The 12,551-nt window shown below is 43.6% G+C and overlaps 1 protein-coding gene across 1 annotated transcript; it reads right to left on the reverse strand.

Annotated features, from left to right (window-relative positions):
• Positions 1 to 261: 261 nt before the first annotated feature.
• On the reverse strand, positions 262 to 11,521 carry AADAC (arylacetamide deacetylase; the record flags this gene model as incomplete). The annotated part of the gene is made up of 5 exons (XM_082319593.1): positions 262 to 870; positions 2,042 to 2,213; positions 2,548 to 2,617; positions 3,865 to 4,087; positions 11,384 to 11,521. 5 exons carry the CDS (start codon positions 11,519 to 11,521, stop codon positions 262 to 264), a joined length of 1,212 nt encoding a protein of 403 aa, XP_082175719.1.
• Positions 11,522 to 12,551: the final 1,030 nt, after the last annotated feature.

Raw genomic sequence — 12,551 nt, forward strand, 5'->3', positions numbered from 1 at the left:
ACAAAAAAAACAAAAAACAAACAACCAAAACTACAACAACAAAACAACATTTGCACTGTGTTACAGCCGTCCCATTGGGTTTTCAAGTGCTTCCCTTGAACTGTGCTGCCAGAGAATATGAAAAACGCTCAATCCAGACACTGCGGGGCAACACAACGAAGACAGCAACCACGCCCAAGAACTCACACAGCTCCAGTTCTCCTACGCTCCTCCATCGCACCCAGTGAATGCAAGCTGGCATACTAGAGCAACGTTTTCAACTCATAGATTCTCATTTAACCACTCAATATATCTGTTCAACAGCCGGTGCCCTACAGCTAAGTCGGTTGGACTCAAGACAAACATCATCGCCCCGTGAAAGGCACGCTTGGCATGATCATGCGTGACGGGAACACCCGCCGCCCGGAGGCGCTCAGCATACATGAATCCATCATCCCGTAAGACGTCGTGCTCACAGGTGAGGATGTAGGTGAGGGGCAGCCCGCGTAGCTGGGCATCGCTCACCAGCAGCGGGGCCGCCCTCGGATCCAGAAACCCCGGGTACTTCTGTGCAAGCTCGGAGCTTCCGTAGGTGGGACTGGTGTAAACATAATCTTTCTTCAGCTCTTCAGGCAGCAAATTGCTCCAGTTTACAAACTGAAACAAGTGGCTCGATTCAACCGGGACATGCCTGTTGGAGGCCATCGCTTCCCTGAGAGATGGATCAGAAGTGAAATATCCACTCCAGAACTTGACCATAAGCCACCTGGGTAAAATGATCTTGTTTCCATTTTCTTGGTAAGATGGCAAATTCAGGTCAAGGGATTGAAGAACAGGGTAAAGCAAAGCTTGGGCTTTGAGTTTAGTTTTGACTTCAGAGTCCTCTAACAGCTGTAGAAGAAAATAGAAATAATTACAAAAAGTCAGTTAAAAAGTGTTGCTTCTCCCACACTGACAGAAGACCTTAAAAGTAAGGAATTAACACACACATTTTACAACATAAGCAAAACAAGATCATCAATAAAACCAGGATAGATTAATTTAAGGAAATTCTAAATTCATAGGCAGGTCACCTAAAGCAGTATGTTGTATTAAAAATTCTCAAACATCGAATATAATTTCATTTTATTTCTGATCTTGAAGGATAACAAGAAAATATTTTTGAAGCATTGAGACTTTTTGAAGCATTGATGCTTTCTGAAGTAGTAACAAATGCTTTTTCTATAACTACAGAAAATTTCTATTCTTATAGCTTAAAAATTGCAAATTTCTGAGGCTTCTTTAACCATTTCACACAATTTAGAGCTTATCCATCTGTTTGATTTTTTTTTTAACCCTGAGGTGTTAGAACTCAAACAACTACAATTCTGTGCACTTTAGACATGTGAAAAACAAGATGTCATTAATTGAACACTGATATTTCTTAAGTGTCATCCTTTTTCCTTCTTCCCTCATAAATTTCCACCTTCTCCCTCATCTTCTGCCTTCAGCATCCACAGCAAATTCACCACCTTTCCAAGTGAGATTCATTACAATCCAAATAACTTCTCAAGAGAGCACCAACATCGCACTGATTTTATTTAATAAACCTGAGTGAGAAGTGCAAAAGGCACTGAAACTGTGTGTGATCAAATGACACTGGAACATTTAGTCGTCTTATTTTTTTGCTGCTGTTTACATACAGATGAGTCAAATTGCTCAAATTCCTTTTTCAAACAACATACCTAAACCAGTCAAAATGTGCTTAAGGATAGAGTGATACATGCCCTAATTGTAGGGCAGAGCGCCTTTTTTTAGGGTATAAAGGCTGGAGAACATCATGGCATCAAAGCTACTTTGATGCCATTAAATAGCTCAAGTGAACTTGCTTGGCTGGGAACTCAGAGCCCTCACTAACAGTCCTACAGGCTGCGTGATGTCCTGTGTACACGGACCACAAGAGACATTTGGGAGGTGCACTTGCTTTGAGCAGAGGTTTTCATTAGTCTTTTGTAAGAGATCATGAAATGACCAAAAAAAAAAAAAAAATAAGAACTAGCAAACCAGCTTTTTTTTTTTTTACCTGTTGTGCCACAGCTGCAGCTAAGTTGCCACCTGCGCTGTCTCCTGCAACACAGACCCGATCTGGGTCCACCCCATACCGGGAGAGCACGCTGCTCTGGAGGAAGAACTTTGTTACAGAATACACATCTTCAAACTGAACAGGAAAATGGTATTTAGGTGCCAACCTGTAACTGTTAGAGGCAAGCAGAAGTGTGTTACTTCCCGCTATTTATAGAGAAAGCATCTGCCTTAGTTGGTGAGGGTTTATTATTTTCTGTGCCCAGCGAAATGGGAACTGTCTATCCTGGAGGATCAAATATTTTATTACCCACCCAACTTCATAAAGCAATATCCAAAATAATCACCACCCACAACTCACCACTGCAACCTTGACAGCTTTTGTTTACAAATACTTAAAGCTCGCAGGAAAGCCCATGATCAAAAAAAGATATCGCAAAATTAGGTTAACTGAAATAGATTAATTTATTCCAAACCCTCAACCCATCAAGAAGGAGAATCTCTTACTTGACTGATACCATGACAGCATTTAACCTGTTTGAAGTCCATCTTGTCAGATAATCATAGGATTTCATGCCTGAAATGAAACGAGTCACTTAGAATATATTCCAGCACATTTGAGAACAAACAGATACACGACAGCATGTTCCTCTTTGCAGAAGCTTTCAGGTGACTTTCCAAAGCCTCCACCTGCCTGTGCCTCTGCAGCAGCACAACGCAAGCACAGCACACACGGGTTTAGCCAGAAGCACAAACTGAAAGAAGTAATCCAAGTATTGCTTGAATGCTACCCAAAAGGATGAACAAAATACATTATTTACACTTCTGAGCACTACACAATGCAAAGTCCTGGATGCTCAGCTTTTATGGCAGAGAAAAATGGAAACAAGAAGTACACCAGGGGCCAGATCAAGCTCTCGGCTACACATACACATTCAGACCAAAATTAAAGAGCTTGCCCGGGAAAAATATTTTGGCTCGTTCTCCCTGAAACGAGCAATGCAACAACTGAAACAAGCTATGGATTGGTTGTTGGGAATGTCAGCCATACCTACTACACAAAATGCCAGTTTGGGTGTTGCCAAGATGATAACTTATATCCGTTTACGTAAAGCACTGAATGACAGCAAAGAGAAGCAGAGGATGTGTTCTAGGGGAGAATGCAACTGGAAGGGAAGATGAATCATTCCCATGAAAAAGTAATAGCAAAAGCATGGCACACTGAACTAAAACATTTTAGAAAGCCCCTCTGGGCATGACATGGAACACCACCAAGCATAGGATGAGCACTGATAGCGCAATTGTAACCAAAATCAAAGAAACACACTTGCCTGCCTAGGAGCACATTCATGAGAAAAAGATACAGTAATAGATGAATTCTGATATAGCAAAACTCCCTAAAATAGGTTTCAGGAGACAATAAATACCCCCTGGCCTTCCCCAAGCAAGAAGTATGAGGAAGTGTCTGAGAATCAAGCTTCTGGGAACCAAGGAAACCCCCAGTCTCTGCATCTCCATTTGATTTTCACCCCTACATGGATGTTCTTTTCCATATCAAGATACTCAGTTTTGTCCTTTTCTCCCCCTAACACCATGTAACCAAGCCAGGGGCAGCAGATAAAACACCATGACAGAAGCAGAGCCCTGGACCAGACCCTTTGCCCTCCACCTCAAGATACACTGACCACCCTCCCCCGAGCTGGTGCACTTTAACTGGTGAAATACCAGTTCCCTGACCCTCTCCTGTAAAATAAAAGGCAGCACTTAACAAGGGCCATTGAGATCTTCCATACAGACCCCCAGTACGGGCAGAGAAGAGCTTACCTGCCTGCCCTAGACTCCATCCTCCGCCATGGAAATAGATCACCGCCCTTCTAAGCCCATCAGATGGCTTTCTGGGCAGATACAGACGGACAGCAACGTTGCTGAACTCTGTGTCCGTCACAGTGACGTTTTCATCGGATGTGGGTGCGATGTATTCAGCAGCTGCCATCAGCAGCAGAGCTTCCTTATGGTCCATCAGACCCAGCCAATCAGCAGCCTCAGCCTAAAGCCCAAGGCAAGGGAAAACAGTATTTTAAGTACAGCCTTAGTTACTCTCAGAGACTAAATTTCCACAAAGCCATTTGATACTCTGTACAAAGTCTGTAAAGTTGCTGTAGAAGTCGCTAAGCCGAATGCTGCTGACTCGGAGGAGACGCTGTCTCGCGCTGTCACGCTGTCCAGCCTGAGCTGTTCAACTCCCTTACCTTAGTCACTTCCATGTGAAGCTCAGTGGCAGTGGCTGGAAGGCAGCCCAGGGGACACCACTGCCTGTCAGTGCTAAGACAATGACTGGAAGCACAGGCATAGAGGACAACTAGGACACAACAGAGGATGTGGAAGAAAGCAGAATCAGTTGAAACCTCCCGAGACCCAACGTGAGGGTCTGCTCAATGAGCCAGACCTCCTCGTTTTTCCAGGTGGTTACCACAAAACCAAGTAATAACTGTTCCTGTAATGAACTGCAGAAGCAAAAGCAGCCAGTACTTTCAGGATGCCAAGGACACCGGTGGCACAAATACAAGGATACAACAATTTGACTTCAAACTGCACAATGATTTTTAATGATCAGTTCCATCCCAGTAGCCAAGGAGCATCATTTAGAGATGAGTACCTTTGCCTTGTTAAAATATTTTCTCTACTTTGAGACGTTAAAAAGGCAGAAGTATATCTTTGCCACTTTACCACAGTCCAGCTCTGTTTAATTTCTTCAGTTTACATCAAAATTCTATCAGTTACATACCTCTGTTTTTCTATGTAATGAAGAAGTGCCCCTACTGAACAGCAGAACAAGAATTGAGTCGTGTGTTTATTTTCCTTTCCATGTGGTGAGCGGATGAGACAAAATTTTGTCATGCTACCTATGCCACTATACCTTCTGAAGCTATTTCCTGCACTGTCATCCTTGAGGAGGATCCACCTTTGTCTGAGCCTTGCAAATCCTTTCCTTACATTGGTTTGACATTTCATAATAAAAAGCTCAAAATAACCCTGCCACCGATGTTTTGATTCCCACCAGCCCTCTGACCATTCAACAGGGAATCACCTCACGAACTGACAGAAGTACAGCTCTAGTGCACCCAGCTCTCATGCACCCAGCGCTGGCTCCAGCCCGACTCTGACCAAGGATGATCCCAGTGACTCCCTGACCCAGGGAGAGACTCCACAGGGCCAGCAGGACCATCCTCCCGGAGGGGGATGCTAACCAGGATCGCTGTCTGCCTGATAAGTGCATTAGTTGGGGGGGGGGGGGGGGGGGGGTGTCTTAAAAAATACCCATACGGTTAGCTTTCTTAAAAGGTTCTTTTTCCCCCAGAAATCTTGAATCTTGCTCCAGCCCCTGTGCAGCCCTCCGAGGTGGAGAGAGCAGGGGAGGTCATCGATGCCCCTGGGCATCATCAGTGCCCCTGGCAGAGCTACACAAAGGGCAGGGAAAACTTTCCCAATAGGCTCCACAGAAATTCCCTGACGGAAGAAAAGTGATGTGCTTCAGGGATTTCAGAACCAAGAAATTTGCCAACTTTTAATACTGTTAAAGCAGTTTCTTTTGAAATTCATGTTTTAAAACATTTATTATGAAGGTCTATGGTTCCAAATTAATTACAGTTATTCTAAGATGCTAAATAAAATTAAAACAAAAAACCCCAAACCCTAGCAAGTAAACCTGCAGGTGAAATGCAAGGTCTAAAGATTAATATTTGGCAGCTTTGGCTGTCTGACATTGCGCCAATTTACACAGATAAAAGCATTTCAGAATCCCTTTCACGCACAGATTATTTTAAACCTTAAATATAAAACTTTTTAAAAAAATTGTGCTAGCTTCCATTATACTGAGTCTTTGGTAGACAAGAGTGAATCCAAGCGAAAACATTTCTAAAGGCATTTGCTATGGACTGTGCTAGAAATGCAGATCCCAACTACTCCTTCCAAAACCAACAGCTCCCCAAAGGAGGCGTCACATTTCCTCACAGCTGTCTCTGGGGAACTGCGACAAGTAAAGATGTGACCAGTGTTTGCTTATACATAAATCTCACTGCCTTCCCCCCCTGCCCTTTTTTCCCCCCCATTAAATTGTGTTTAAAGAAACTTCTCACATTGCTTTTAAGATATTAGAAAGGTATTCTAAAAACACATTAAAAATTTGTAATATACAACAAAATGACATAAAAGAATAATGTCACAATGACCGGAAGAAAAATAAAGCTTTAATTTTCTATATGGTGAAAGATAGTGTAAATACCTAGTTCAACAAAAATTTAGCCACATTAGAGATTGACTGTGGCTAGAGTGTGATCTCAGCCATGCGAAATGCCCACAGTATGAGGAAACCCTATCATGCGTAGCCTCCTTAAAACACAGTATGCTATGGCAATGGGCTGCTGGAGCTACTTCCAGCTAGAAGGTAAAAATAGCATGGACTGCTTCATGATTTGGGAGCATTATATTCTCTAATTCCTAATGATATATTAAGGAATAGCTGGGGAGGGTGTTTTGTTTATTTTTTGAGATGATAGAAAGGTATGAAGAACACAACTTCAAATTTGCTTGAAAGCCATTTCTATCTGACTTCCTGAAAGTGAACTAAGAGCTTAAATTTATAGCTCATTTCAAGAAAATCAGAAGAAATTTCAAACTAATTTGCATATTACTTTTCAGTTTAATGGGCAGTGCTCTTGTGCATGGTCTAGTTAAACACTCAGAAAATTAAGAGCTGACACTCTGTGATAATAGAAGCACTTTTCTACATTTCAGGCCACTGTACAATTCTCAAACATTCCTGTAATTGCACTTTGATCAGAATGCTTGGTTTGGAAGATAACTGAATTAACAACAGGCCTAAGTTTCTTAAACTCATTGGAACTTTTTAGTAAAACAAACACTCCTGTGACTGTCGCTAGCACTGCGTTAACAATTGTTCAGAAAGGAAAGGGCATTGGGAAATGCCCAGCATTGACATTAGCGTTACCAGTTTGTGTGTGCACGCACACAGCACGCTCAGCTTTTTACGTGGGTCATTTCCACAGGCTGGTCTCCAGGTCCGTGCCCTGCCTGCACCAGCGCAGCTGTGGGGACGTGCAAGTGTTGCGCCACAGTTTGCTACCAACGGCCGCTGCCGTCTGCTGCACCCGCCACCGGCACCTCCATAACCGCCCCCAGCGACAGGGGACGTGACCCAACTTCCCACACAAGTCTCGTAACTCCCTCATCACGTAGCAACAGAAATGATTAAGTAATAAAACCAGCTTCTGTCTTATATGCTATCTGAAGGTGAAAAACAGATTAAACTCAAAGCAGGTTTGAGTTTAATAAGAAATAAAATAGCCCAGCCTGGTGCAGAACCTGTCAGAAGTTTAGCTTTCCAAGAGATTCTTTGTTCTTCCCAGGAAGAATGTAAAACCAACACGCAAAGAAACCCCCCACACTTTAACTGATCACCTCTTGAAAGGTATGACAGCTGGTATTCAGGGTTTGATGTTGCAAATAATAGAATCTAAACCTGCTTGTTTTGCTTTTTGTATTTTTTTTCTTGAAATTATATTTAAATCAACTATTTAATCATCTTCTATATAAAACCTACTTTTTCCAGAAGTTAGAAGAAAAGAGAATACAGGTAAGACCTTACTGACAACACTTGATAGCGATCACCACGATATTTAAGAGTCACCTCTCTGAAGACTGGGACCAAGCGATGCTGGGAGCTCTACCAAACTCTCTGGGTTGGAATCGAGGTGAAGACAAACAGGCAGTAACTGGCACAGAGGGCAGAAGGAAAATTCAGGTCTCCTCATAAGCTCAATGAAGACAAATACGCACACATGCCAAAACTGCATATTTTTATCCACAGTGATTACAGAGTTTACATTAATATTTCTCAGCTGTTGTATTTTCCCTGAGGATTAGCATCTTGAAAAAATAAATACATAAATCAAAGTGAGTCCTGCTGTAATTCCACTGAGCTTGTGAAACTCCCCCGGGTTGGGAGGAATTCCCTCAGCTTCAGGACTGAGGCTTTTCAATGCCCTCAGAGCTGTTTTTTTCCACAAGCGGACATTTTACATTGTGGAAAACCACTGGTCTACTGCCTGTGGTTTCAAGGCCATTATCATGTAGAAATAAAAGGAAATCATACCCTCATCTGAAAAGTCTCATTGTCCCAGATCTGAGATTACTGCATGTTACAGGGGTAAGAGGGAAACCAACCACTTTGGGGTTTTTTGTTCCTTGTGCTTTGGAAAGCATTTTCCACAGTCACTTTCTCTGTCTTCCACGAGGGGAGCACGGCAGGAAAGATGAAAAAAAGAAAAACCTATTTATGAGGAAGGGAGCCCCAACTATGCCTTGGCAGGCAGAGAGCCTGACACTGCTTTTAGCAGCTTATTTATCTGAACAGGCGATAGTTCAGACAGAGGCACCCCTCCAGGTGAAGCTTTCCGTCAGCTGAAGACAGGCAGTTTGTGAGCGGGGCTGTAAAGGGCTCGAATCTGGATTTCACTGCTTGTGAGGGGAGAGCGGGAGAGAGGACGGATGGAAGCAGCTTTGGGAGGATTTCACAGAACTGCAGCCAGGGAAACGTGCAGCTAGGAAGAAAGATGTTGTGTTGCATTTTATACTTCCTTCATACACTTTATCTTAGGCTATGTGCACTGAAAATACATGAAGAATTTTGTGCTTAAGCACCACAGAAACTGGCTGGTTTATTCTTTTAGCTGCAGGCTGTCCTCCAGCTAGACAGCATATAGACCTGAGACATTATAACATGAACATGCGAATGGATACATTCCCAGTCTCCCTTCTGCAATAAGATGGGTACAAATGGACTCTTCAGCACACCGCAGGTTGGGCACACCAGCAAAACCAAGCACGGCTGCAATCCCCTGCAGGCTAACCCATGGCAAGATCTAACCACGAGCCTCTGACCGGCCTTTGGAGCCCCTCGGCACTCACTGCTGTACCTGGCAGAGACTTTGAAAGCAGCCTTTTATTCAAACCAGTTCTCATCCAGGCCAGGAAACCCGAAATCGAAGGAAATCTCACACAATTTGGCATAGAAGCTGGAGAGCTCCCCAGGACCTATTAAAGCACAGAAGACGGAGGATAGAGATTTGCCATTTCATGGCTTTCTTGGCATGTTGTTTTGGGAGCTTGAAGAGAAGACCCTCCTGGTTAGGAGTGTCTGACCATGGCAGTATTATTTACCTTTCTTTCAAACCAACGTCAAGGAGTCAGAAAGACTAAACTAGGGTCCCCTCTGCAAAATTAGACCTACTATTAAGTGATTATAAATTGTTGCCCTATAATCAGATGACCGTTCAGAACATATTTAGGACACCTTAGAGCCATCTCAAATCTAATTTGCACCAGTGCAGCTCCAGGGAGGCTGTCTTTGTCAGAGTCCCTTAGGATTATGGTTCTGCATGAGATCAGAGCACAGTTACAAAACACGCTTGCTCCACACCACGGCTGCTGCTAACAGACTTAGGCTTAACAGGCAGCCAATGCAACAGCCGTGAAAGACACTAACTCCATTTTAAAGCAAAAACGCATAATCCTCCAACACTGAAAGAAAATGCTTCTGCTTGCTGAGTATTTATCACTGCTGTGCTGAAGGCTACAGGTCTGAGTGAGCCCGCACAAGGTGTTCCTAGGGAAATGAGTTATCTGCGCACATACTCTCCTTGCAGGCTACCTCCAAGAGGAGACTTAAAAAGGGGAAGAAGCAAGGTAGCACATTGAAAGTGAAGACTACAGTTTTTTTCTCACCACTTCATCTCCCACCACTCAGAACTCAAACCACAAGATCAAAACAAATGAGGAAGCAGCAAAGAGTCCATGAACTAACACACATAGACAAAAAAAAAAAAAAAATCATCTGCCCCCGCTTCCTTCTGCTGGCTGTACAGACCCAAGAAGAGGTCTCCACTGCAACCACAGGCTGTCTGACACGGGGATGGCTCTGGAGATCGACAATAGCTTTTAGATACTGTGTGATGTTTAGGAGACATCCCAAGAAAACATGCACCCTTGCCTCCACCAGCAAAATCATAAAAGAGGTGGCTCTCACAGATTTTGAAAACCATACCCACCGCTCTTTAACTGAAACAACAGAAAAGGCAAAATCCCAAACTCATACACTTTGGAGCAAACAGCCCGGGTGTTTGTGCCTGCAGTGGACAAGCCTTTCAGCTGCATCCCTCAAGCAAAACTAGAAACCTCTCTCCTGGCTCCTTAGACCCTCCTTTCAATATAGTTTACAGTGGAGAAAAAAGCAGTCTCAAAATGTTTGTAGCCACCCAGAAAGATGTCTGCAACACTCAGCCCCTCTCCTGCCCCCCAAACCTTCACCTTTGACCTTGATTTTAGGTTTTGGTTACACTGCTGCAGCCACCGTTGTGTATTACGTACGGGCTGCATTCAAAACAGCTCCCCGTCGAATGCACTTACAAGGTGGGAACTACAGCACCATTATTTATGCGTGGTGTGCAGCCTCACAGATTATTACATATGTTTGAAATGGCTGTATAACATGACTGAAATGAAGCAGAAGCCAGGGATGTAATATATATAAAAATAGCATGGGAAGACATAAGGACCACATTGTTGGTAAATATTGCTACATAACTACAGATAGGGGTGTAATACCACTGCCTTTCCAGACTGCGACATATGGTCCTGTGCTGCTTAGCTAGATACCATTTTTTGGTAGGCAAGATTACAGTGGTATTAAAAAAAGTTTTTCATATATATCTCAATTTCTACATGCTCTAGCATTGTCATCCCTATAATTAGCTTTGTGTAGTTTTTAGGCTCATGCTGTCAGCAGATTCCTATGAAACCACAAAAATAGTTTTTAAGAAGTGGTCTAGTTTCCCTTTCTCTGACACCCAATACAATACTTCTGAGGAAGCTCAATCTACAGGTTCTGAGAAACAGGAAAAATTCAAGGAGCAGTGCTTCAGCTGCAAAGGACTGTAAAGCAAAATAAACTTGTTTCCACTTATCTATCCATATTCACACTACATATCACATTTTGAGTTACTCTGAATGTCCTTTTTTCAAGATTGCACAATTAAATCTAAGTTTCTTTATAGCCATAGTTACACTAAATTTAATGCTTAATTTCAGATACTACTACCCTTCACTTAGTGTATTACCAGATATATATCTATATATGTATGACATGTACATATTGCCATATCTCTATTAGCCATAGAGGCACTGAGAACGCCCTCTGCTCCATAGCTGTCTCTCCACCAGGCCAGCCCTGCACCAAGCCCTGCACCAAGCCCAGCACCAAACTCACCAGAAGGCTGGCGGTCCTGAAGGCAGTCGCGATGAGCATCACTTTCCAGGGGTCCTCGAGGTCCTCGGGGATGGGGGTGTAGATGGAGTAAGCAATGAGGGCAGAGGCGAGGAAGAGGCACAGCAGTTTGGCTCCCATGTCTACAGGCACAGCTCCTCCCAGACTGACCGATTAAGCGCTCTCACAGACTCTTAACAGCTACAAGCCAGCACACACGCATAGGGCAAAGTTAATCCCGTGTTTTGTTTGAGTCCCAGCCAGGAGGTGATTTCTGGGGTGATCACCCGGGGCAGAGGTTACTCTGTCATGCTGCTCCCGTGAAAACGTTTCCTCAGCGATGCTTTCAGCCACTCAGAGCTGACCAAGCTGGTACTTCAACCCCAGATTAAACATCGAGGCTCCTACACCCCCATCACCCCCTGTCCTGCATTTGGCAACAACAGCCAACAGGAGGGCTCAGAGGGAAAGAGACAGTTGAAAAATAAGGAACAGAACGTGGCCTGTGAACCGAGGGCTGCCACAAAGTGACACTCAAATGCAAAAAGATGCAATGAATATTTGGGAGCTATTAGCTGCTGCTTCATAATGCAGCTGTTCAAACACAGCCCAGCTTACAGAGATACCCAACAGGATCGGACTACAGCAGCATGTAACCCACTCATTTCGCAGGCAATAACAAGCACCTCCTGCTTTGGCAAAAGCACACCCTTCGTCTTGTACTAACACACCAAAGCAGTTGTGCAATAACAGGTTTGACCAAAAAAAAAAAAAATCTTTTACAGGGCTTGTGATTAAAATTGCCACTATTCTCAGGATTAAGGTATTTCTTTGCATTTCCCAGAAGCAACCACTTCTGCACAGGGTGGACTTGGAAATAGGTAATAATTCCACTGAGGAAACACTACAAGCACAGGCACACACACAGAAGGAGGGGCAAAAAGAATGGCTGCAGCACCAAGAGCCCTGCTTTAGAGATAAACTGAAAAGGTAAAAAGCTCAATTAAAATTCGAGTTATTTCTTTGTCATGGTTTAACTCCACCTGGCAGTGCTGCCAGGCATAGATAAGTGCCAGAGAAGGGTAGACAGGCCATGGCTTTTGCCAGGACTGAGCTCTCGCATGGTGGTGAAACTTATGTCTGAATTGGAGCTGATTTGCAGTGATGATAA

Source organism: Platalea leucorodia (assembly GCF_965183815.1).
Source record: "Platalea leucorodia genome assembly, chromosome: 8".
Taxonomy (NCBI): domain Eukaryota; kingdom Metazoa; phylum Chordata; class Aves; order Pelecaniformes; family Threskiornithidae; genus Platalea; species Platalea leucorodia.